Source organism: Staurois parvus, unplaced genomic scaffold (assembly GCF_062004578.1).
Source record: "Staurois parvus isolate SC_StPar_1 unplaced genomic scaffold, SC_StPar_1.0 ptg000169l, whole genome shotgun sequence".
NCBI classification, from domain to species: Eukaryota; Metazoa; Chordata; class Amphibia; order Anura; family Ranidae; genus Staurois; species Staurois parvus.
The window spans coordinates 977,417-1,005,220 of record NW_028317965.1 but is presented as its reverse complement, the minus strand read 5'-3'; the positions used below and the strand labels follow the sequence as shown (position 1 = coordinate 1,005,220).

Genomic DNA, 27,804 nt, shown 5'->3' with positions numbered 1-27,804 from the left:
TCCTCTAGGTTCTTCTGTGACTGTGGTGCCGGAACACTGTCTAATCCTTGTACATTAGCTGGAGAACCCACTCACGACACAGATACATTATATGACTCTGCTCCACCTATAGAATCTAATACATTGCAACACAACTGAACTTATTTACAAAAAGGGGAAGTCCTGCCATTCTAACTGTTATAAACTTTTTGTTTGGAAAAAAAAAATTAAAACAAAAAATTGCCCAATTCTGGAAGACTGATGTTGATATGAGCATACTCCACTTGCCAAAAAAAGGAAGTAGAAGAGGCAATATGTTGACTCAGGATGTAAAGGAAGAGCTGGGCATTTTGTTTTTCTTTTTTATTTTAGCATTACTCGAAGACTTTTGGAAGGACAGAAGTGAAGAAAATAATAAGCTACTGTTTTGTACAGACGCTGCCCTCTGCTGGTGTTCCTATAGGCAGCAGCTTAGAGGCAGCCACATTTGCAGTAGTTCTATCCTGTAGACAGGCAGCATTTGTTGTTGCTGCTGAACACACACGGACATGGGTACCAATTGCTTTTTGTAACATGGTAAAATGTGAGCTAGCACTTCTGCATTTCTTTTGATTTTTTTTTTTTTAACACGTATTCAGAATGAGATATTTTAATGCTTTAATCTCATGTAGTTTTGTTTTTTTTTATTTTTTAATTTCAAGCACAGTTTATTGTACTTGAACGTGTCCTGTTTTGTTAGCCCACCATTAGCATTGCTGTAAAACTGTACTCATGTCCCAGTATCTATGTTCTTTCTATGAAAGAGGAAAAACACTAATCTTAATCCAGCAATTTTTCTGGTATCCTTTTGGAAAAGTTAGAATGTTGTCTCCTTTCCTCTCGTACCCTCCCCGTGACGGTCTTCATTTACATATTGCCCCGGACGAGGACAGTTGCGTGAGGAGACGCTGAAGCTGCGCGTGTGTACGCTTCCATCACTCCCCTAGGCGATGGGGCGGGTGTTGACTTTGGTTTAAAGTTTACTGTAGTCTCCTCAGATTGTACTGGTTTGTTACTGTTCATTTTTTGTTTGAACAGCCTGGAACTTGTATACTGCTGGAAATTGTCAGATTTCCTGCTCTTTATGAAGCTGAGACAAGCATATATAGAGTTTCAAAGCTTTTTTTTTTTTTTTTGTTTCTCTTCCTTTTTAATTTTGTTTCTCTCCCCCATTTATATGTATTGGTGACAGTGGGTAATCAAACAGCCTGAAAGTGTATGCATGTACCATAACATCTAGACTTAATATATTGTGGAGTATTCAATAACCATTATGTAGAGGGTAGGTATGAAATAAAAGGGGTTTAATTTCCTAGGAAAGAAAAATGGAAATATGGTCATTTTTAAAAAATAAAGTTTATTAGATCATAATGTGTGAAAACCAGCCTTGTGAATAAACACCAAAAAACATTGTTGTATTTTATTTTTTTTGCTTTTTAAACAAGTTAAAGCATTTCCAGTAGTTTGTTGATCGCTTGCAAATCCCAAGTATGTTCCTCCAGCAACGTGTTCAACTGCCTGTACAGAAAGAAGAAGGAAACTGTATTAACGAAAGATAAAATGGTTCAGTTTTGTGAGGGTTATGTTTTTAAGACTTCCTTTAAATAAAATTTGTTTTTGACCTTTCTTGAAAATGTTAGTTGCCTGGCTCCCTTTGGGGGTTTTTTTTCTTAAATGTGTTAGTTGCCTGACTGCCATACTTATCCCCTGCCCCAGAGTATGGAGACTCATGCTGGCTGTACTTTTTCCAGGTCTAAATAAAGAGATAGCTAGCAATTAGTATTTTAAGGTCAGCATTAGCAGACTCCATCTTTACTTACCAACCAAAACAGGTACATCTGGGGAATCTATAGTTTTGTATCAATGTTACCTACACCCACATAGATTGGATGGTGCAAAATTGAAGGTACCCCATTTGCTTTAATGAGGTTACAGTCTGTGTTTAATAGCTAGCCCAAGGGGGTGGAAACCCCACACCTTAAAGCTGCACTTCCCTCTGTTAACATGGACTATGTCTAATCCTTTTGCTGCAAGCATTAATAAAGTATATTAGATGTATTTTTTTTCTTCCTTTTACATTTGAGTTACTTCCTGCTTTCCAAATGTCATACATCCCACTGGTCTGCAGAAGGCTTCTTTGCTCAGCATGAGCTAAGGTGCAGATGGATGCCAGGAAGTAAGTGATACAAATCCTCTGCCCTTACTCAAGATGGCCACAGCCAGAAATGCTAGGTAGTGTTTTTCAAAATGTTTTCTCAGCAAAATAAAGCATGGAGCCATGCCTGGATGGGGGAAGTTTGCTTTAGATATTAAAAATGAGTTAAATAGCATTTTTGGTGCTCAGATACAGTGTAGTTCCAGTTTAAGGGATCCTCCCCATTGTATATCTGAAAGTTGGGGCATCACCTTTGCTTTCCTGTTAAGGAACATCTGCCAATTCTATACCCTTGTCTGCTGCACAGTACACACTATTGTAATGCCATCAAAACTTGGGTGCTGCACTAATTACCAGTAAATATATATTCTCAAATACAGATCTATCAATAACTGGTGTTGGGGCATTCTGTTTTATCACTAACTCTCTCCTAGTACCCTCCAGTCACATTAAGCACAACTTTAAAATCATGCAACTTCACTGTAAGTCACAAGAGCCACTGATACCGATGTCTGCAAATTGAACAAAAACTAGTGCATGTACTACTTTTGAAATCTGTGTGGCTCCAACCACATCAGAAGTGTACCAATTCTGGACAAGAGCGTGCGACTTGACTTGCAAGTCCCAACCAGAACTTAAAGTGGAACTTGATGCTAAAGTCAGAGATGGGTGAACAGGCAGGCATTTCACTGCAGAAGAGATGCTGTAATCGCATTAGGTACTTGAGTGCCTATCCACCCTGTACAGTCCGTGAGCCACACACAGCTCACTATGCAAGGTCAGCAATACTGACTGAACTCCTGCACGGGAGTGACTTTACCCACCCCTGACTGCCACATTGCTGGAGAATAGTTCTGCTATAAGCTACACAAGTTTCCTGCCTTTTTACAGTGGATGTTATGTGCCTCTGAATATAAATGCACAGATGGGGTGAAAGTAATTTTTTTTTTTTCCCCCTTCAAAATGTTTGTAAATGAGATCTCTGTTATCTAATTTGTTTTTGTGAAAGACTGTTCTAAGAAGCCGCATTCCTCAGAGACATTTTGGCAATGTATTGTACAGAAAGCTCTAGCCTAATGCAGGCCATAGATGGGGAGAAAAACGGCCGATTTTTCGTCCGAAAATAAAACCGGCCGATTATCTTATCGTTAGTGGACGATTTTGTCGGCCGTTTTTCGTGTATTTTGGACTTTCAGATTATCGGTGATGTTGGAAAATTTTCGAAACACGCCCGACTTTATCCTCATTGATGGTCAAAAACGAACGATCGTTTTCCGAAAAAGGATCACAAAGGTCACAAAATGACATCATTTCCCGTTATAGGTTACTCATTAATCGGCCGATTTTCGTAATAATTGGTGGTCAGGTAAGTTTTTTAGACCGACCGATAGTTCGTTAATCGGCCGAAAATCTGCCGTTTTTCTCCCCATCTGTGGCCTGCATTAGTCAGGACTTTAACTTATGACACAATTCTCAAGTTTTCCTAATTTCTAAAAAGGTAAAGTGCAGAAATGACAATTATCAAAGCTGCTGTACAGAGACTGACTGCAACAGGGTGATCAGTTATGTTTTTACTAACCGTACATTTTAAACACCCTTGGAGCTATGACCCCCCAAAAAAATAGCAGCTTTGTTCATAATACTCATCTCCCCTACCAACCCCTCCCTCCAAGAAGAGCTTTCCCACCTGCCACCCTGTGTGTACAAACATACACTGCTTCAAACAGCATCAGTCTGCAAAGATGGTCCAAGAGAACCGTCACATTACTAACCTGAAGACCTCTGAAAAAACAAAGTCCTAAATCTATTAACCATTGCTAGGACATGTGACTGCAGGATGGATGGTTAAGCCTTTCCAATGATGCAAACTACAGTACCTCATAAGAACAAGCAGGTTTTCGTGAGCTGAGGTAATACTGTAGGGTGCTTTTACTTACAAAGACATAATTCTACATACCCCTGTTAAAATACACATTAAAATTTTTATATATAGTTGCATAAGTGTGCACACCCTCTTATAACCAGGTGTGTTCACAATTACGCACTCACGTTCAAAATTGTGTGAAGTAGGAGTCAGTACACAGCTGCCATCATTTAACCACTTGACCTCCAGCGGATTTACCCCCCTTAATGACCAGGCCTCTTTTTGCTACTCGGCGCTGCACTAATTCAACTGATAATTGCGCGGTCATGCAATGCTGCACCCAAACGAAATTTACGTCCTTTTTTTCACACAAATAGAGCTTTCTTTCGGTGGTATTTGATCACCTCTGCGCTTTTTATTTTTCACGCTATAAACAAAAAAAGGCCAAAAATTTTGAAGAAAAACAATATTTTTTACTTTCAGCTATAAAAAAAATATAGTAAACTCAAAGTTGGTTATAAATTTAGGCCAAAATGTATTCTGCTCCATGTTTTTGGTAAAAAAAAATCCCAATAAGTGTATATTGATTGCTTTGTGTGGAAGTTATAGAGTCTACAAACTATGGTATAGATACTGCAATTTACGCCATTTTTCTGCTATACAGCGCTGCGCTAGTTTAACGGACAATTGCGCGGTCATGCAATATGGTACATAAATGAAATTTACATCCTTTTTTCCCCCATAAATTGAGCTTTCTTTTGGTGGTATTTGATTGCCTGTGCGGTTTTTATTTTTTGCACTATAAAAAAAAAAAGGCTAACAATTTTGAGGGAAAAAAAATATTTTGGACTTTTTGCTATAAAACATGTCCAGTAAAAAAAAAAAAAAATGCAAAAATCAAATTTAGTCAAATTTCTGACAAAATGCATTCTGCGACATGTCTTTGCTAAAAAAAAAACCCAAAACCAATACGTGTAAATTAATTGGTTTACGTGAAAGTTATAGCGTTTACAAATGGCGGGAAAGATACTGGAATTTTTAGTTTTTTTATACTAATTATGGCGGCGATCAGCGAATTATGGCGGGACTGCGGCGGACATTCTGACACTGGGGGGTACTGACTTGGGGTCACTGACATCCCCAAAAACAAAACACTGACACTGTACTAATGGCACTGGGGAGGAAGGGGTTCACTTTATTTTGCAGGGAAGGGTTATCTGTGTGAGGGGACCGGCTCTGACCCGGCGACTGACATCCGCGGCGGTGATCGGCGGGACAGATAGGGCGGCGGCGCGCCTCCTATCTGTTTACAAAACACACGTTTTAAAACGTGGTTTTGCCTGCCCGTGCCGCCCTGGCGCCGTATTTCTACAGTGGCAGGGCGGCAAGTGGTTAAAGTGCCTCTGATTAGCCCCAAATAAAGTTCAGCTGTTCTAATAGGTCTTTTCTGACATTTTCTTAGTCGCATCCTACAGCAAAAGCCATGGTCCGCAGAGAGCTTCCAAAGCATCAGAGGGATCTCATTATTAAAATGTATTTTAAGGAGAAGGGTACAAAAGAATTTCTATGGCATCAGATATACCATGGAACACAGTGAAGTACTCATCAAGTGGAGATAATGTGGCGCAACAGGGACATTACCAAGAACTGGACGTCCCTCCAAAATTGATGAAAAGACAAGAAGAAAACTGGTCTAGGAGGCTGCTGAGAGGCCTACAGCAACATTAAAGGAGCTGCAGGAATATCTGGCAAGTACTGGCTGTGTGGTACATGTGACAATAGTCTCCCGTATTCTTCATATGTCTGGGCTATGGGGTAGAGTGGTAAGATGGAAGCCTTTTCTTCCAAGCCTGGCTAAATTTTGCAAAAACACAGCGGAAGTCTCCCAAAAGCATGTGGAAAATGTGTTCTGGTCTGATGAAACCAAGGTTGAACCTTTTGGCCATAATTCCAAAAGATATGTTTGGTGCAAAAACAACACTGCACATCACCAAAAGAACACCATACCCACCGTGAAGCATGGTGGTGGCAGTATCATACTTTGGGACAGTTTTTCTTCAGGTGGAACTGGGGCCTTAGTCAAGGTAGAGGCAATTATGAACAGTTCCAAATACCAGTCAATATTGGCACAAAACCTTCAGGCTTCTGCTAGAAAGTTGAACATGAAGAGGAACTTACATAGCCACATAGTTAGTCTGGCTGAAAAATGACAAAAGTCCATCCAGTTCAACCATAGAAAAAAAAAAGTTATTCCTATAAGCACAGTAGATCCAGAGGAAGGCAAAAGAAACCCAGCTTCATCTATCAGCATGACAACGACCCAAAGCATACATCCAAATCAACAAAGGAATAGCTTCACCAGAAGAAGATTCACGTTTTGGAATGGCCCAGACCTGAATCCAATCGGAAAACTGTGGGGTGATCTGAAGAGGGCTGTGCACAGGAGATGTCCTCACAATCTGACAGATTTGGAGTGTTTTTGCAAGGAAGAGTGGGCAAATATTGCCGTCGGGATGTGCCATGCTGATAGATGCATACCCAAAAAGACTGAGTACTGGAATCACATCAAAAAGGTGCTTCAACTAGGTATTTAAAGGGTGTGCACACTTATGCAACCATTTTTTTAAATTTTTACTTCCCTCCACCTAAAAGATTTCAGTTTGTTGTTCGACTTTATAGTTTCTAGGTCACACTAAAAAGGTGGAAAAAGTTCTGAAATTATTTATCTTTGTCTCATTTTCTTACATCACAGAAACCTGACATTTTAAACGGGTGTGCAGACTTTTTTTTATATCCACTGTACAGCACATGCCAGGTGGAGGTGCCTATACTGATGAACACTGTAAAGGACCCGAAAATAAAACCCAGTGGATCACTTTACAGGGAATGGGTGACTGCCAAAATACCGCTCTGTACATTGCATACAGTTGTGGCATTTGCTGATATTGGTCACATTTGGCAGCTGTAGTGCCTGACCAGCATGACGGGATTTCATTTCTGCTGCATCTATACAGCCCTCAGTGCCTGCATTTTGATGGGTTGGTGGAGAAAACCGTTTTCTGCGCTTGCAAACCCTAAGACATTGCCAACCTAGTTCCTATATATTGTAAAGCGCTGCGTAAACGGTTGGCGCTATATAAATCCTGTATATTAATACCTGAATATCTTCACAGACAGCATGATGCTTTCAAACTCCCTTGCTTTTCTGTGACCCGTCTGAATGATATCATCTGGTATATTAGCCAGTCTTGCTGCATTGAATCCATAACTTTTTGGACAGGCCCCCTGGATAAACTTGTATAGGAAAGTAATGGTCTCCTGGCTGGGATCTTCACACTCGTTTTCAACCATACAGGCCTAAAAGAAAATACAATGTATAAATCAAGAACAATGAAAGATTTCCAGAGAAGCTCTTCCCTGTTTTGGCTGCAAATCTCACTCACCATATGACCAAGCCGTACTGCGGGTGTGTGGGAGTAATCCTCCACCAAGGAGTGGTAGTGTGTTGAAAACAACGTGCGGCATCTGGTCCTTTCAGAGAGTTCTTTTACAACAGCACTAGCTATAGCTGTTCCATCGAATGTAGCCGTGCCACGACCTATAGATTAGAATGTATTCATCTTATAAAGGGGACTCTGCTCCCTACTTGGAAAAAAGGTCAAAGAATCAGTATTCAAGTCTACCTTTTATACCAGGTTTCATGTCACACCGATATATGTGAAACCCGGTCAGAGAGCACCAGGTACAGTGGTGTTAAAAATAATAGCAGTGTGCAACTCCTAGACGCCAAGCGCACACAAATATGACGCCTCTCGGCACCTGGGCTGCATATTTGCGTACCATTTGAAAATACAAATGTGCTGAGAGCGCACGCCCTGCATGCTACCAGAACATATGTCCGTGACTCATGGAAAGGCCCCAATCTCCCCTTTCAATCATGTGACCGCAAATCACGACGGTCACATGACCCTAAAACCTGACCCCCCCACTTCTGAAACTTCTTAAAAAGGGCCAGGAGGCGCCGGCACAAAGGGGTTAAAAAAGGTAAGTAAAGCTCAAAATCCTTACAATAGCTTTTATTTCCATACACAGATGTATTGGGGACACTGCACATTCTATTCCAAATCAAAACATAAAGAAAAAGGCTTCAAATTAGTTTCGTTACAAAACTCAAACATTTACTGTATAAACTGAAAAATGTGTGAAGATTTAGCTTTCCCACGAATCACTGACTATTTAGTTGTATAAGCACAGCGTCCGAGAACGACTTCACATCTGTGTTACATGGAGTCGACCAACGTCTGCCACCTGTGACCAGGTATTCCAGGACAGGATGATTGCACTGCCTTCCACCATTCCTCTGCATCTCTTGTTTTACCTCAAACAGCATTTTTCTATTGAATGAAGATCCGGGGATTGGGCTGGCCACTCCATAACATCAATCTTGTTGGTTTGGAACCAAGATGCTGCTCACTTACTGGTGTGTTTGGGGTCGTTGTCTTGTTGGAACACCCATTTCAAGGGCATTTCCTCTTCAGCATAAGGCAGCATGACCTCTTCAAGTATTCTGATGTATTCAAACTGATCCATGATCCCTGGTATGCGATAAATAGGCCCAACACCGTAGTATGAGAAACATCCCCATATGATGCTTGCACCACCATGCTTCACTGTCTTACTTTCATCAGTCCACAAAATGTTGTGCCATTTCTCTTTAGGCCAGTCAATGTGCTCTTTGGCAAATTGTAACCTCTTCAGCACATCATTTATTTCAACGATAGGACTTTGCGGGGGCTTCTTGCAGATAGCTTGGCTTCACATAGGCGTCTTCTACATTTACAGTCCTCTCAGGTAACTTCAGACCTTCTTTGCTCACCCCAGAGCTGATCATTGGCGGAGTCTGTCATTCTGTCTATTCCTCCATCCTTTCCAATGGTAGTTTTCCATTTTCTTTCACGTCTTTCTGGTTTTGGTTGCCATTTTAAAGCATTTGCGATCATTTTAGCTGAGCAGCCTATCATTTTCTGCACTTCTTTATATGTTTTTCCCTCTCCAATCAACTTTCTAATCAAGGTACGCTGTTCTTCTGAAAAATGTCTGGAGCGACCCATTTTACTCAGATTTTCAGAGAAATGCACTGTAACCAGCATGTACAACATTTGCTACCTTCATCCTTGAGCCCAGGTTCACACTGATGCAGTCCGGAATTCGCAGCGGTTTCAGTGCAAATTCCGCACCGCATCAGAATCGCACCTTGTTCATACGAACCGATGCGGGTGTGTATATTAAGTTAACAACACCCCAACATCGGTCCGCAAAATGCGATCCGATTCTAGTGCGGACCAAAAAAAGGGTCCTGCACGTTTTTGGTGTGGTGCGATTAGATCCATACAAAATGTAAGGCTCTGATCACACCGCACACAAATCGCATGCGATTTGTACAGGAATGTGGTGCGGTTCCTGTGAAAATCACATGGGATTTACCGCACAGCTACAGTGTGAACCTAAAGTATATAAGGACCACCTGTTTTTTCACAGACTGAATGACCTCACTAATAGAACTCCACACTGCTATTATTTTGAACATGCCCCTTTCAATTAGTGATTCATTTACACAGAATCAGCAGCATGCATGTCATGACTGTTGGGTCTGTTGGATTTCTATTACTCTACTACACCTGCTAGGAAATTATTTGCCATGTAGAAATATCATTTCTACCAAAAACAGTGATTGATCCGGTGAGTGATGTCTGACTGCTATTATTCTGAACACAACTGTACATTGCAGTGGAAGGTGGTGGGGTAGTAAATTAACAGAACACTTTACATAGCACTTAAAGGCGGGGGAAGTAACAGTGACATACCAAGTTCATCCAGAAGCACAAGGGAATGTTCTGTTGCATGCTGAAGTATGCTGGAGGTTTCACTCAACTCCACAAAAAAGGTACTTTCACCTTGGAGGGGGGAAATGCATCATTATAAAAATGCTCAAAAGCAATATGCAAAAATTACGTTACTACAAAAAAAAAAAAAAAAAAAACTAGGAGGTTCATACACAAAGAGAAACCATTATAAAACGGGGAGCAGGCTGTACTGTAGAAGCTGTACTAGAAGGCCTAGGACTATGCTGGTTCTTATTTGATACAGAGATCAGAACTGCTTGTTGAGTTACACCATCAGCATCACATGGATTTCAAAATGCTGTAAATGAAAATGACTGAACTGCCTATAAATGGCGGATGGGAAGCAGTGCTGATGCAGGATAATGTACCTGTATGTCAGTCCACATCGGTGGCTCACAGAGCACACACCTGGGAGCCCAGCGATCCTAGTATCACCCAATCATTCTGAAAGACCCTCTGCACACTAGGTTCACACATATTGCAATACATGCTTAAGCCGGCCAACTGTGTCACAATAATCCCTCTATGGCCAGTCCTACTCTGCCTATGCTACTGTGGACACAATGCCAACATAAGGGAAAAGACAAAGTGGGGGGAAAGCTACCAGGTCTGGGCCTGGCTACTGACCCAACACAACAACCAAGATATACCTGTGCTCAAATCTCAATAGCTTGTACATGCATTTACTAGCTACTGGGGTTTGAACACAGGTATATCTTTTTTTTTTTTCCCCTAGTATCACCCAGACACAGTGGATCACATTACAGTTGTGTCTGGGTGATCACACGGTATTTTACCAGATCACATTACTGCTATGTCCAGTCACAACAATCACATCCTAAACAATAGAAACAAAGTATCAGTTCTCACTGTGAGCAGAGAAACAATGCTGCAGCCTGCAAGTGTACAGCAGCCTGTCTTTGTCCTAAGGGCCGGAGAAAGGCCAGCACTCTTCTGCCCTCTATCAACAATAATGGGGGATTATTCTCCAACTGACACCAATGATGGAGAATTAATCATTCCTCTGGCACCAAAGATGGGGCACTATTTCTCCAACTTACACCAACAATGAGGTATTATTACTAAATCAAAAAAATAATTTTTTGCTCAAACAAATAAATATAAGGAATGCGCTAAATAAATATATAAATATTTAGCGCATTCCTTATATTTATTTGTTTGAGCAAAAAATTATTTTTTTGATTTTTTGAAGTAGGAATCTGCTGCTTTAGAGATTTAGGGGTGTGGCGCTTTTCTAAAAATACTTTGATTATTATTACTAACCACCAAGCCTGAGGCACGGTCTAATCCCACAGTCCAGTCCCCCTAAAGTCTGAGGGACAGTACACTGGCCCTTTGTAGATCCCTGATCATACACAATGTCTCCACCCAAATGTACCTGCACACCATACACTTCTAATGGCACTTGGTTAGAGGTTTCTTTCTATATCTTCCCATGGAATTATATTTATATCATTAATAGATTGTGGGTTATTTAAACATTGGAGCCCAGCTGAAGCTACTTGGTAAAAATGTGGTTGTCAGAGGACCTGTAATCTGGGTTAAAAGACGTTACCTGCCATGATCCTGTCTGACGCTCCCAGTCGTGTAAACACTCTGTCCACAGGAGTCAATCTACAGACCTCAGCAGGTACATAACATCCCAGCTGTGCCATGACCACCAGGAGACCAGCCTAGAGGGCAAAAATAATCACAATGTTTACACACTCATCTCCTCCTAAAATCAGATCTATTATACCATTTATATTACAGGATTTTGAGGGGTCAGGAAGGATTTTTTTCCTGCAGGAGCAAATTGGATCGTGCTTTGCTGGGTTTTTTTGCATTCCTCTGGATCAACTGTGTGTAGGATTATAACTTTATTTATTTTTTAATGGTTGAACTGGATGTACCTTTGTCTTTTTTCAGCGAGACTAACTATGTACATACGATTGTATTTTAGTAGAAACCCAGTTGATTCCTATACGTATCAATGTGTCTTGCTTACTTGTCTGAGCAGAGTGGATTTCCCACCCATATTAGGACCCGTCACGAGTACGCAGCTGGCGCCATTATTGTCCTCATCGCAGTCCTCTTCCTTGCAACCAATCACAACATCGTTTGGAATAAAGTCATCTCCAAAAAAGGTTTTTGTAATACAGGGGTGACGGGACCCTCTAAGCTCCAAAAAAGGTGACGTATCATCAGGCAAAGCTATGACAGGCCTACTAACTGGTCCATCACCACCACGGCTGTACTGAGCAAAACACATGAGGACATCTGCAAAAAGAATGTGTACAGGATCAGCTTAAGGTGATTGTAAAAGGAACAGGTTTTATTTAGTTTTTTTTTTTAAATAAACAAATAATAATACCTGCTTTGTGTAATGGTTTTGCACAGAGCAGCCCTAATCCTCCTGCTTGTGTGCCCCACTGGCACTCTTGGCTCCCCCCCACTGAGTGCCCCCATAGCAAGCCAATTGCTTTGTGGGAACTTGTGTGCTCACTTCCAAGCTGATTCTGTGTCCAAGGGCTCCACCCCCTGCTCCCTCCTCATGGGCTATGATTTGACAGCAGTAGGAGTCAATCATTTTAATGCAAATATCTACAATGTCTTAAAGCGGAGCTCCACCCAAAAGGGAAAGTTCTGCTTTAAAGACTGGTCCCCCGCTCCCCATTAAGGATTGGCACCTTTGGGGGGCAGGTACCTGAATTTGACAGGTACCCGCTCCCACTTCCGCTCGCCTAAGGAAGTGGAAGGTGTCCTGCCTTCCCATAGTCTTTTGGGACACGCGACAGCTCCCAGAAGACTACGGGGCCATTCAGGAAGCGCAGCGCTACTCACGCATGCGCAGTGGGTACCTGGCTGTAAAGCCGTAAGCTGTCACAGCCAGTTGCCCACACTGAAGATGCCGGCACCCAGGGAGAGAAGACGGCCGGTAAAACGGGCTGCAGGGGACACACCGCGGGACAGGTGAGTATGTGTTTTTTAAAAGTCAGCAGCTACAGTTTTTGTAGCTGCTGACTTATTTTTTGACAGCGTGAGTGGAACTCCTCTTTAAAATGTAATGCCAGGTGTTTCATTTATTAATTTATTACAGCACTCCAGCAGCAGGAGCGATTTGCTGCAGTTAATCAAATGCAGTGAGGAAGTGGGGGAGGGGATAAGCCCCACAGTGTACGTTTATGGAGTGCGGTTCTGTAGACAACTTTTTCAGACAATAAAAAAAATTGCTCTAGAGCCAAACTGGTTAAAAAAACTTACCAAGCACAGCAAAGCATTCTACGGCTGTCTGCCACTCTTTGCAGTTTTTATCGAAGTTGTAAAACAACCTCCTCATGCAGTCTTTAAGTGCTGCGTCCCTGCGCTCTTCTGCATTCACCAGGTCACCAAAAAGCTTCTCAATAGTCTTGGTCCAGTAACGTTTGTAGCCCTTCTTGGTGGATTTGAGTTCGTACTCCTCTGGTAAATTGCGCTCCGTTACACTCTCTGGTATTTCCATTTGGTAGCGATTCTTTGCCGTACCCCAGTAAACTATACTTTTACACCCAAGCCTCTTGCGTTGTTTCTCCAGATAGTCTGTAAGATTCTGCTCTGCAGTCTTGATATCTCTCAGTGCTTCGTCATAGTCAGGGTCAAAGCCAGCTTTAGGGGTAATCACCCCAGTTTTTCTAGCCTTCTCATGATCGAATGAAGTGTCCCATCTCTTCAGTTCAGATGATAAGTCTGGGAATCGACCTTTAGGATGTTTATCTTTAAGAGCCAAAACCTGCTTGAGGATATTGGACTTAAAACCATCAACAGCATCGTCCATGACCATGATGACTTCACGCATCACCTTAAAACCTTCCAGGGCAGAAAGGAAATCTGCAATCTTCTTTTTACTGTACGTGGTCTCCTCGTACATTACAGCTCGGCTGTCTGGATGGTTCTGGCTTTTCAGCGGTGAGCCAATGCTGTGAATTTTGCTCAGTAGTCTCTCCAGATCTGGAAGTTTTTTCAGGAGATCTCCCACTTCAGTCAGTTTTTCTGGGATAGCCATGAGATCTTCCAGTGCATCTAGGCGATCGTTAATTGAATAAGGATTGCACAGGGGTGCGCAAAGCCACTGTTTTAAGAGGCGTTTTCCAAAAGGAGTAAAGCATGCGTCTAGTTTTTCCAGTAGTGTGCCTTCGGTGGACCCATTCGTCCCATTCTGTAACAGTTCTAGATTGGTTAGTGTTACCCCATCAAGAACCATTCGCTGACTGGTTTTAGCAAAGAAACTGGTTGAGCTTGTGGCTTTTTCAATGTCCATGTCAACAGGAACATACTCTTCGAAGTTGCCCATAGAGAGCAGCTCCTGATCGATTAGACATTTTTTCATGTAAAAAATGCATGCCCCAAGAGCAGAAAGAGCCAGCTCACTCTTATCTCCAGGGGTAAGTGCCAGCGAGTCGCTGTCTGAAGTCATGTTCTTAATAACGGGAGGCAAGGTTTCATTATCATGGTCACCTTTGCCTTCTTTCACAAAGTAACCTCCCTCAGCCAAGGTCTTTAGTGATTTTGTGCCATCCCAAAACTGAGAGGTAGGCTGCAAACCCTCTTGAATTGCTGTGGACAAACCGCTTTTAAGAACCTTCTTTGTGTCAGATGAAGGGTTGCCCTTTTCAAACAATATCTGAACCGGAGGAAAGTGGGCTACTAGAGTCCTGAACCGTGAACAATGGCGATCGTCGTGAAACTGACCAATGTGAAATTTGCCCACTGAGGTGTCCACAAAGCACACACCATATATTCTTTGATGCCCAGAGGAATCATCTGCCTTTTCCTTAAAGCTCAAAAGATATTTACTATGACTTTCGGAGGGGTTTCCATCAAGAACACTGTAGGTCTGGGTCCCCTTTGTAATAATTCGACATATTTCCCTCCGTACCACTCGATCATATTTGGTTGGATGAGACAAGGACTTGCAACGTGCCTCCATCATCTCTGGGGTTTCTGTCTGCTCTACCCTGGCTACTTTGTATCCTTTCTGTACAAGTACATCAGAGAAACGTCCGAAAGCAATCTCCGGAAAACCAGAGTGAGCCCAAGCTCCTTTCATGAAGGTCAAACCCAATTCATTGACACCAATAACAGCATCCATGTGGTACAGTTCATAGAACTTCCCAACTTTGTAGAATATGACGGTGTCAAAGTTTTGAGATTTGAGCTGCCACCATTTCCTCACTCCTGGTGTGCATTTATTGAGGAAGTCATCTGGAACATACAGTGTTGTTGGGTCATAATTTTCATCGCTCTGTTTTCTGCGATTGGCATCTTTTCTCCGCCCATCCTGCTGCCATTCAAACTTTTCATGTTCCCAAACGGTAACACCCCCAGCAGCACCTGCAGCTGACTGAGACTCAAAGGATTCTGGGGCAGAGAAAGAGGACAGCTTTAATTTGACCTCTGCAGATACATTGCTTGTTCTTTTTGGCGTTTCTGAAATCTCATTTTGCAGACTCTTTTTAGAAGCTGGAGTCTTGGAAGTACCAGCACCTCGCTTGCGTTTGACAGGAACCTTTACTGGACTGTCTTCCTCTGCTTCATTCTCTGATGAAGAAATCGCCCCTTCGTCCACACCGCTGCTTGCCTCATCACTGCTCCCAGAATCCTTTTCATCAGGCTTGAACTCGTCATCAGAACACTCATCTTCACTATCAGACGCAATCATTATTCTTCTCCTCTTGCTCTTCCCATTACTCTTACTTTGACGAGCTGGTCGGTTTGATTTTCTTTCTGGCGTTTCTCCATCACTTACAGTAGAACTCTCCTCCACCTGATGAAAATTGTTAAGTCACACCATTAGCAAGTGCTTCCACGAAAAGCACCGGAAGCAAGCATAAAACTGCAAACACATACTTCTGTACTCAATATTTACTTTTACCTGGGATTTTAGATGTCTAATCTACACAATAGACCAGAATGTGGAAGAAAAAAAAGACCTGTAAGTTTCCAGATTATTTCCAAAAAACTAAAATGCCAACTTCCAAATAAGCTCATTGGAATCAGGTGTCAAAAAATACTGTCACATGACAGGCTGAAGGAAATGAAAGCCATTAGTGGGTCACATGATTTACACATTTCAGAGCAGAGCTGTATCAAAATATATATACAAAACTTCAAAATCAAACACAGTACAGACTCTATGGGGAATCTGTCTGCTGATCCCCACTGAGCAGGCAGATGGCTGGTCTGTGTATGCTCCACTTATGCAGAGCGGACACAGACAGAGCCTGCTGTCCTCTATGGACAGTCCGATGTAAACAGACCACCTGTGCGTTTACACCCGACTGCCAGCTGATCTGCTAGGCAAAAGGGAATGTATACCCATCTGTGTTTATAGCGGCTAGGATCGGATGTAGACGGGTGCAAACGGACACAAGTCTGTTTACATCCACCACTCCATAGAGGATAATGGAGGGTCCGATAGGGTCCACTTAAAAAAAAAAAACGGACAGATGGACTTGATCGATCCGCCTGTGTGAAAGGGGCCTTAGACCAAAACCCTTTCAGAATTTACTAAATAGCACATGCAAGACAGAAGAAATGCAAAAAGATCTGATCCAACGACCTCAAAAAATATTTGTGGCAGAAACATGTACAAACACAACACCACCCCCCCCCACCAAAAAAACCCCACACAACCCAAGAAATTTGATCTCTGAACGGTTAGCACTGACAAGACAGACAGACAGACGGTTTAATAAATAAAAAGCAAGGGAATATTTTAGTTCTTTAGTGCAAGTACTCAATTTTGGCAATCACAATTCCTCTAGTGCTCAGGAGAGGCACACTTGCTAGTTCTAATAGAGCCCCAACAGTGAGGTACATTAGAGTTCTGTGAAATTACACCACACAGAAAATTGTATTCAATGTATTTACTATTAATAATAATTTGGATTGTAGTTCATCTCTGAAGTGCAGCATTTTTATCAGGGAAGAAAAAAATATTGGTAGTGTGTAGCAGCAAAAAAAATTAAATAAATAAAAAATCAGCACACATCTGTGTAACACAGTTGCTGGGAGGAAACAAACATCTTGATAATTTTTGTCCCGTTGGGTTTTTTTCTTACCTCCATTTCCTCCTCAGAATCAGAAGGTTCTGTGCAAACAGCCAGTGCAAGTCTGTTATCCTTTTCGGTTTTCAATGCATCATCTGCCATTTTCATTGCTTTAGTTATTTCCAGCCTGGTACTAAAAAACATTCCCCCTTTTTTGGCGTCTGCAGCATAGGAACCTTAAAGACACAAAGAAGAGCAAAAAAAAAAAAAGTAAAATATATGGTCCATGTACAGCAGTATAGACAAGGATGTATTGGAAAGGCTTTGTGCTGACTTCTACTCCATCAGTCAACTGGCAATAATAAGCAATGTGTTTATGTGCAAAGAAACGGAGTTATGTTGCCTCTCATCTGCAACTGAATTACATACAATTTCATTTTGGAAGGCACACAGTTTTGACACAACCTGTCATATTGCTTTCCAAGTATGTGTCTATTTTACGTTAACAAGAAACTCCTACAAAATGTACAATAATTAGGCAAATACTTGTAAAGGTTTTGTCCCCCCCCCTTTTATATACCAGATATGATAAACTCCTAAAACAGAATTTATAACCACCATAATATAATGACCAACATCAATGTACTAATCAGTATTTTTAAAGTGTTACTAAACCCCAACAGTAAAATCAGTCTGTATATGCAGCAAAGCATGCTTGTTATACTCACTGTGGAACCTAAGGGGTTAATCCTCCACATTGTGTTAGACGGCTGTTTGATCCTGTCTTCTCTGCCCCTCCTCTTGTTGAAATGTCCACCCGATACAGACTGAATCTGTAGTCACATGTACAGTTTGGTTTGTATTGCTACAGAGGTTTTTTCTTTCTTGGGAGGGGGCATGTGATCAGCACAGGACTAATCAGCACTGTCCAGACAGAGGGTCAGGGGTTTCACATCCTCCTAGATGTGAAAGAAAACTCCTCCTACAAGCTTTAACCAGTGCCCTACTGAAGTCACAAGACTGCTCTAACTGCTGATGAGAAAAGGAATTTAGCAGTTTATATTTACTAAAATAATTGCATTTCCATATTGTGTGTACTGTGGGAGACCAGATATAGTGACTGCAGGGTCCGGGGAGACCAGATATAGTGACTGCAGGGTCCGGGGAGACCAGATATAGTGACTGCAGGGTCCGGGGAGACCAGATATAGTGACTGCAGGGTCCGGGGAGACCAGATATAGTGACTGCAGGGTCCGGGGAGACCAGATATAGTGAATGCAGGGTCGGGGGAGACCAGATATAGTGAATGCAGGGTCGGGGGAGACCAGATATAGTGAATGCAGGGTCGGGGGAGACCAGATATAGTGAATGCAGGGTCCGGGGGAGACCAGATATAGTGACTGCAGGGTCCGGGGAGACCAGATATAGTGACTGCAGGGTCCAGGGAGACCGGATATAGTGAATGCAGGGTCCGGGATTTAGTAACATTTTAAAAACTATTCCATTAGGGTACTGACATAAGCAAAAGGGAAGGAAGCTATATTTCTAAAATGTACAAAAGTAATGGTAATACATTTACCATACATTTTTTATAATGAGCAAACTATACACAAACAGCATTTGTATGAAATAAGAAGTTGCAAGTACAGCTGTACATAAAATGTAATAAGAATTGAAATTACAGTAATGGTAATAACTATAGCAATGTCACTATTTTCAGAATTAAAGTGGACCCAGACTTACCTTTTCCACTGTCAGCTGATGTAATTCGGCTAGTCCAGGTTGGGGAAAGATTCCGACTTTAAAGTCGGGATCCACCCCAGAGTCCGGAGCAGCACCTGGCTCAGCCTCCCAGCGATCCCCTGCTCTCTGCTCAGAGCGGCTGCAAGAACTCATGTGATTGCCAAGTTCTCGCACTTAAAGCCGGCAGGGGACTGATGCTGCATCCACCTAGGTAAGTATGATTTTTTTTTTTTTTTAAAAAGAAAAACGAAATCCCATGCTGCTCTTTTAAGTGTACAAGGAGGAAAATTAGACAAGCCGTTTCCAGCTTTCTGCTGCACTAATAAAATGAATGTGGTATGTACATGATTAACCTGTTGCAGCCTGAGTAACATGTGCGGTGGCAAAAGGATGGGCTTTAATGCCCACAAGCTGCACAGCTAGCAGAGCGCTCACATCAGAGAGACCAAGCTGCCAAAGACAGCTCAGTCCCAAACAATCAGTAGCCAGCAGGACCGACTCCTGATCATGTAACCACTGTGACAACCAAATCAATGGTCACATGTTCGCTGATCCTTCCCACCCCCTGTAAAATTCAAAGAGATGCCAGGGTGTACAGGAAGGGGTTAACATGCTCTTCTCTCACCACTGCCCACTAGTCTGCCCATGGACTACCAAATCCAGCATAATGGGTCTACATGTACAAGTGTTTATACACCAAACTCCTCAGTACTTGAAGATCTTACCTGAGTAATTTTTCACATAGTTCGCACCTATCCATCCTCTAGATGGTGGGTCATCAAAGAACTGCACATGAACATGAAGAGACTTGCCCTTTCCTCTGAAGTGAGTGTCTTCCTTGGGGTGGTTGTAAACTAAAGATGGCCACCAGGGATGACCTGGCATCTTGGCCCAAACAAGGTCACCAGGTGAGAATTCACAAACACTGCAGACAGAAAATGGATTTTATTATATTAACAAGCAAAAAAAAATTGTCCAACTTTTTACAGCAGAACTTCAGGCAGAGAATAAAATCCAGGTAGCTATTAACTTACAATTTTATTTTTTAATGAATATGTAAGTATACGAAAAGTAAAGTACAGTAATACCTCGGTTTAAGAACGCCTCGGTTAAAGTAATTTTCGGTTTACAAATGAAAATCCACTGAAAATAATGCCTCGGTTTACAAATATTTAATGAATTTTTTTTCGCAATACGAAGTGTATGTCAGTGCTGATTTTTAAATGCAATTGCTGGCTTTTTTTTTTTTCTTCACAATAGCTCACAGAATTAGCTGTCACTTTCCTCAAAGTTAATGGAAATGTTTTTTTTAAGAAACATTGTTTGTTTGCCTGCCTGCACCCCCCCTTCCTGACCTGCCAGGCTGCATGCTCTGAAAAGGGTCTGGTATGGATTTTGAGGAGGACCCCCACGCCATTTTCTTTTAAACTTTGGCGTGGGAGTTCCCCTCAAAATCCATACCAGACACGAAGGGCTTGATATGGATGGGAAGGGGGACCCCACGCAGTTTTTAAAAAAAATTTTTTAATTGCCGGCAATTCTTTTACATTCAGCTGTCAGTGGGGAACCCCTCTGACAGCTGAAATATTAACACATAGTTGTCACTACTAAAATGCCGCATGACTTGATAAAAAAACTCATGCGGTATTTATTAGTGTTCACTTTTTTCTGATCTCCGGAACAGATTAATTGGTTTTCAATGCATTCCTATGGGAAACGGCGTTTCGGTTTAAGAATTTTTCGCTATAAGAAAAGTCCTGCAGAACGAATTAAATTCTTAAACCGAGGTATTTCTGTATATGAATTTGTATCAGCCTCCTGCAAGTACATCTGCATTCTACCACAGACTGGGAGGGGAAGACAAAATGGAGAGCCAATCAGATGTGTTGCAAGCAAACATGCTTCCAAGGAACATGCAATGCAGGAGGGTAGAGCTGGCTCACAGGACTACATTCCATGCAATGCCTACATTTTCCATAGTCTACAGAGGGCCGATGCCATCTTTATTCAAGTATAATACAGGATCAGATGGTGTTGGCATCTACTTCCATGACTAATATGCTGGCAAAGGGAGGGGTGACAACCATGTACAGTAATGTATGTTTATGTCTTAGTACCTTCCTGTAGTTCTTAAGGTTCGGGGCTTACGTGTTTCCTGTCCCAGAGGGAGGAGCCCTACATCTCAAGGGGCTGTCCTGGAAGACTCCTAGAAAAGGAGTTAGCGGTAAGTCTAACTCTTTTTTAATTCCAAAAGCATTTTATCAAAATAAATTTTATATAAATCAAAAATATCCGATTTTTTTTTTTTTTTTAAAACAAAATTAATGATTTTTATCCATCCTGACTTCCTGTAGACCAGGCGTCTCCAAACTGCGACCTGCTGGAAGATTTTATCTGACCCACAGCTAGGATCAGCATCTTATCCTCCGTGTGCACTGATTAAGGGTTAAGGCCAGCAGAGACTGCCTACGATTTCCACCTCGGATGTAAGGGGGGATTCTGATGTAAAAGCAGACGCCCAAAGCAGGAGGGATGGGGACAGATTCTGATGAGGAATTTTTTTGCTTGTGATTATTTTATGTATTTTAGGTACTTATATAACGCCGTCAATTTACACAGCACTTTACGTATATATTGTACATTCACATCAGTCCCTGACCCTCAAGGGGTGTACAATATAAGGTCCCTAACTCACATTCATATACAAGGGCCAATTTAGACAGGACCCAAGAAACCTACCAGCATGTCTTTGGAGTGTGCGAGGAAACTGGAGTACCTGGAGGAAACCCACACAGGGAGAACATGCAAACTCCAGGCAGGTGGTGCCGTGGTCAGGATTCGAAAAAGTGACCCCAGTACTGTCAGGCGGAAGTGCTAACCATTTAGCCACTGTGCTGTCCTATTTGTAAAATGTACACTGTGGTCCTTGTTCTGAAAAGTCTCACCTCAGGGACCGTCTACAAAGTTACTTTGTTCTATTAGCCCTGAGAAAATCTCCCTACAAAACTAGGGCAGCAAAACACAAACCGAGTGGACCCCCCATATTTCACTCACTATAGGTAATCCTTTTAAGTACACAGGACAAGCAATTGCAGAGACCTTCGCCTGGTTCACATAAATGCGAATAGGATGAGTTTCGAACTTCGCATGACGTGAACCAAAAGGCTTTGCTATGGAGCCGGTTCACATATGTGCGGGCTAGCTGCACTGTGATTTCATAGTCTAGCACAAATTTCAGCCCGATTCAGGTGTGATTTCCAATGTCATGCACTAACAATTTGCACCAGAACTGCTGAACAATGTCGCACCGAATGGGGCTTGAAATCATGCTGCAAACTGATCCACACATGTGAACCCAAGCTCAGACTTGTACAGAACAGTGTTTAGTTGGACAACTGAAGGAGACTCATTTTAGACAGGAAATTATGAACGGCAAACTAAGGCAGCCCAAACAAGATTCATTTTTTTTCTACTTTCAACCAGTGAGCTGAACGGAAGAAAAAAAAAAAAAGAAAAAAAGTGAGCCAATTCCCCCATCCACACATTTGAGATGGATGGGGAATCACTCCCGCTGTGCTATTATATCCTGCTGATGGGGAGTCTTCCTGGCAGCCAGAATCAGTGGTACAGGCTATATAGTGGGCAGCGCTGACTGTTAGGGAAAACTCAGTGGGCTGGTAGTACGCAGATCGATCGATGGATTGACTCGTGTACAGGGTGGATAAAAATCAATGATTTTTTTTTTAAAAAAAATCAAAAAAAATCAGATTTTTTTTTATTTAAATCTGATTTTTTTGAATAAAATGCTTTTTGAGGAAAATATATTACCATCCAAAGGTTATTCCATCATGAAATAAAGATTCGTTTTTTAATTATGTAGAATAAGGCTGTATAGGTTTAATTTTTTTGGTAAATAAATTCCATGAATCCATTCACAATGTCATGCTCTTCCAGAGGTTTCTGTAAGATTATTGGGCAGTTTCTCTGCCTACAAGATATTATCACAGATGTTTGGTTTACTTTTGCAGTTCTCAAATCTGAATTTGACTCCGCGGAGATCACATGCCTCTTCTTCACAGCAAAAATGTTATAACATGAACAGAGTTAAGAAAAAGACCTTCATCCTAACTTCTACAAACCTCTGAATACAGAATCAACCCCTTCAGTGATAAGTTTCAAGAAGTTCAGTGAATAGAATAGAAACAATATTTTTCTGATTGTTTGGAGTGGAATAGATCTGCACAAGAAGAAAGTGAAACGAAGTGTGAGGGGGAGGGGCTGACAGTCTAAGTTTCTTAAAATATATAGATTTTGTTTAGACAAATTAGTTAACAAACATGGATGTTTAAGCAAATCACATATGCTGGAATGTTATTGTTTCAGTTGAATAAATCTGTTTAGATTGTTATTATTAGGTAATGATTATTTTTCTCCTTCCTAAATACAACAGAAAAGTTGTCCAAATATGAATGATTAACCTATTAAACTGGGGATAAAAAAACTAATATGAAAAGTTGTTATTCTAAAAATCTTCATCTACTTGTATATTAAAGTTATACCAGCAAGAATTAGTCTTTATGTAGAAAACTAGGATTTAAATCAAGCCTTACTGACTAGTGATTTAAATCAAATCCACCCTGCTTGTGTCCAACCAGCTCGTCCATACATGGAGCAAAACGTGGCTGGACCCTCCTAAACTGACTGAATATTGATTTGTGGCTGGATTAAGGCAACTGCCATCTGATTTTCAGTGCAATTACGCAGCATGACTGTTACATTTTGGATGTGATTTGCAAATTCTATGGGGCCAAAATCGCACCAAAGCAGTACAGGAACCTTTTCCAGAGCCGCATTGATTTTGCATGAACATCAATGAAACAATACGATTTCCATTGTTATGCAATTCTGAGCGACAAAAGCACACACAAGAAGCAGACAGTAAAGAAACATTAAGTCTCGGTTCACACCTAAGCGGTTTCCGTTGATTTTTCAGAAACACACTACAGTCCATTTAACATGATCTCCTATGGGACAAATTTACATCTCCGCGTTTTCCCCCAGTGCGTTTTTTGGAAAGGGTCAGGGACCTATTTAAAATGCAAAAAGTTGCGTTTTTGGTTCTATAGACGTCACTGGAGACACTGCAGAAAAGCATGGAGTGCGTTTGATGCGTTTTATGTTTTAATCTGCCTACCAACATGAAAAAGAAACGCACCAAAAATGGATGTACAAAAACGCACAGCTAAAAGCACTGCAGAAACAGATCCAATGCAAACTGCATATGTGTGAACCTTGGGTAGTGTACAGTATACATGGCCAAGACAAATATTTCACCAATGAAGCACCTAAACACAACGCACAGAACGCTGCGCACAGAACGCACAATACCAACATCCACAGCTTGGAATTCTAATTCCTGGAAATAGTTTGTCATTCGGCTCCTATGTTATGACAGAAAGGATGTCTGCACACAGCTTCCCAACACCTTCCCATCCCGGAACACCATTTCATCACATTGCAGTCTACTGATTGGTCAGTTACAATCCACAAGCCAACTAATCAATCATTCCTGATCAAAACATTGCTCCATGGTCATTGGTCAACATCATGGCATTCAAGTGTTACTAAGTGCAAGTTACAGATCCCGTCATCTCTCCCCCCCCTCCAGAACTACAGATCCCGACACCCCCCCCTCTCCAGAACTACAGATCCCGACACCCCCCCTCTCCAGAACTACAGATCCCGACACCCCCCCCTCTCCAGAACTACAGATCCCGACACCCCCCCCTCTCCAGAACTACAGATCCCGACACCCCCCCCTCTCCAGAACTACAGATCCCGACACCCCCCCCTCTCCAGAACTACAGATCCCGACACCCCCCCCTCTCCAGAACTACAGATCCCGACACCCCCCCCCTCTCCAGAACTACAGATCCCGACACCCCCCCCCCTCTCCAGAACTACAGATCCCGACACCCCCCCCCTCTCCAGAACTACAGATCCCGACACCCCCCCTCTCCAGAACTACAGATCCCGACACCCCCCCCTCTCCAGAACTACAGATCCCGACACCCCCCCCTCTCCAGAACTACAGATCCCGACACCCCCCCTCTCCAGAACTACAGATCCCGACACCCCCCCCCCTCTCCAGAACTACAGATCCCGACACCCCCCCCCCTCTCCAGAACTACAGATCCCGACACCCCCCCCCTCTCCAGAACTACAGATCCCGACACCCCCCCTCTCCAGAACTACAGATCCCGACACCCCCCCCTCTCCAGAACTACAGATCCCGACACCCCCCCCTCTCCAGAACTACAGATCCCGACACCCCCCCCTCTCCAGAACTACAGATCCCGACACCCCCCCCTCTCCAGAACTACAGATCCCGACACCCCCCCTCCTCCAGAACTACAGATCCCGACACCCCCCCCCTCCAGAACTACAGATCCCGACACACACCCCCCCTCTCCAGAACTACAGATCCCGACACACACCCCCCCTCTCCAGAACTACAGATCCCGACACACACCCCCCCCTCTCCAGAACTACAGATCCCGACACACACCCCCCCCTCTCCAGAACTACAGATCCTGACACACACACCCCCTCTCCAGAACTACAGATCCTGACACACACCCCCCCTCTCCAGAACTACAGATCCCGCCCGACACACACCCCCTCTCCAGCACTACAGATCCCGCCCGACACACACCCCCCCTCTCCAGCACTACAGATCCCGCCCGACACACACCCCCTCTCCAGAACTACAGATCCCGACACCTCCCCCCTCCAGATCCCAACACACACCCCCCTCCAGAACTGCAGATCCCAACACACACCCCCCTCCAGAACTGCAGATCCCAACACACACCCCCCTCCAGAACTGCAGATCCCAACACACACCCCCCTCCAGAACTGCAGATCCCAACACACACCCCCCTCCAGAACTGCAGATCCCAACACACACCCCCCTCCAGAACTGCAGATCCCAACACACACCCCCCTCCAGAACTGCAGATCCCAACACACACCCCCCTCCAGAACTGCAGATCCCAACACCCCCCCCTCTAGAACTGCAGATCCCAACACCTCCCCCCCCCCTCCAGAACTGCAGATCCCAACACCTCCCCCCCCCTCCAGAACTGCAGATCCCAACACCCCCCCCCTCCAGAACTGCAGATCCTAACATTACCCCCCCAGAACTACAGATCCCAACATCACCCCCACCTCCTCCAGAGCTACTGATCCCATCATCCAGCTCCCCCCAGAACTACAGGTCCCTTCACTCCCCCCAGCCCAGTCATGCTGGGATTTGCACCCCTCACACCGCCGTCCTCATGAGATACCTGGGGGTGTTGGCACGAGGGGTCTTTCCTCCATGTTTCGGGGCCCCTGATGACTCCTTGGGAGATGAGTTCTTCTTCTTCCCCCCCAGGGAGGGCAGGTCGGCCTCTGTGGGTGAGGTGGACAGGCCGCTCTTGGTCCGGCTTTTGGACAGAGTCGGGGACTTGGCGAAGAAGCTGAACAGAGTGCTCTGCTTAGCCATGGCAGCTCCCCTCTCCTCTCTGGATTGCCTCACACAGATGGCGGGAAAAGTCCGCTCTGAGGGTGGACCAACCCCAGCCGGATGTGTGGCTGCTCGGATCAGCCAATCAAAGGAGGGAAGGGGCGGAGAGCGGCATGCTGGGGGAGCACGTGGAGGGTCAGGGTGGTTGCCATGGTGACGGAGCGGAGTTGTTATTGTGGGAAAGGCTTCCGGCCTACTCTGGGAGAGAGTTGTCATGTGTGACCTGTGTGCCTGACTCACCGAGCTGCTACTGACAGGCTGATGTCTGTAACAAAACACTCTTCACATGGAGATAAAAGTGTATGAAACTCCCAATAATAATAATACATTACAGCTTAGCAATCCTTACATGTGTGACATGTGAAGACTTCCTTCATCTTTACCAAAAAGTGCCTATGCAGATCAGGTCCGGACTGGGAGCTTTCAGGCAGCAAGGATGAGGAGAGGGTTAAAAAACCACTGATCCATCAAAGTCACATAGGAATGTTTCCTATATATATATGTATCTATACTAATGCAACTTCTGTGAGATAACATGGTTGAAATCGCATTGAATTCGGAATATTAGTGGTTAGCACGTCTGCCTTACAGTAAATGGGTCATGGGTTTGATTCCTGACCATGGTGCCTCCTGCATGGAATTTGCATGTTCTCCCTGTGCCTGCGTGGGTTTCCTCCAGGTACTGTGGTTTCCTCCCACACTCCAAAGACATGCTGGTAGGTTAATTGGCTCCTGTCTAAATTGTCCTAGTACAGGGGTGGGCAACTGTGGCCCTCCAGCTGTTGGTGAATGTACAATATATATGTAAAGAGCTGCGTAAATTGACAGCACTATATAAGTACCTGAAATAAAATAATGTGATTTCCCTTGTCATGCAATTCTGTGAACCCAGGCTTGAGAACTTCTAAAGTCACATTGAAGTCTCATGAAAGTCGCATCAATAGTCACACTGGAAATCGTATTAAAAGTGCAAATAGTGGGAAGTAATATGGGGAAAAGGAAACGTGGCAAAAGCGCATGAAGAGCACACACACAGAACAAAACGCATTTGTGTTTTTGATGTGTTTTTTATACACAGCAGTGTGAAAGTAGCCATAGTTCCAACGTGATGTATCTTGCAGGGGCGGACTGACAACTCATGGGGCCCCCGGGTAATAGGGTATCATGGGGCCCCGTGTCCTTGCCCACACTCAAACCACACCCAACAAAGCCTATGAAAGGTACCAGGGGCATCTCATGGGGCCCCCTACTGACCCCGAGCCCACGGGCAATGCCCGAGTTCCCAAATAGTCAGTCCGCCCCTGGTATCTTGTCGATGCCAGCATCCTCTTCTAGGTGGTCTTCAGCCGTCTTTATTGGCCAGCGCGGGATGACATCACTCCTACTTGTAGGCAGGTGCAGTTAGCCTTCCCACCTTTAGATGGCATTGTGCCATTATTGCATGGAAAGGGGAGTCTCATAGGAGAATTGGTCATTTAGAGCTTCCATACAGTGTGTTGAGAGATGAAAGTGGCTTGATTGGA

General features: G+C 43.3%; 2 protein-coding genes across 3 annotated transcripts in view; one reads left to right on the top strand and one right to left on the bottom strand.

Annotated features, from left to right (window-relative positions):
* FBXO11 (F-box protein 11) overlaps positions 1–1,652 on the top strand; it is a 140,842-nt gene extending 139,190 nt beyond the window's left edge. For both annotated transcript variants that reach the window (XM_089676435.1, XM_089676434.1), the window contains exon 23: positions 9–1,652. In XM_089676435.1, coding sequence (XP_089532561.1) covers positions 9–138 — 130 coding nt within the window. In that variant the 3' untranslated portion in view covers positions 139–1,652. The remainder of the gene's footprint in view (positions 1–8) is intronic.
* Positions 1,356–26,343, bottom strand: MSH6 (mutS homolog 6). Its single transcript, XM_089676433.1, has 10 exons — positions 26,061–26,343; positions 19,437–19,636; positions 17,041–17,204; positions 13,205–15,743; positions 11,949–12,220; positions 11,517–11,634; positions 9,902–9,991; positions 7,481–7,635; positions 7,195–7,394; positions 1,356–1,536 (listed from the first exon to the last, which is right to left on the bottom strand). The coding sequence occupies exons 1-10, from the start codon at positions 26,258–26,260 to the stop codon at positions 1,464–1,466; spliced, it is 4,011 nt and encodes a 1,336-aa protein (XP_089532559.1). The 5' UTR covers positions 26,261–26,343; the 3' UTR covers positions 1,356–1,463.
* Positions 26,344–27,804: the final 1,461 nt, after the last annotated feature.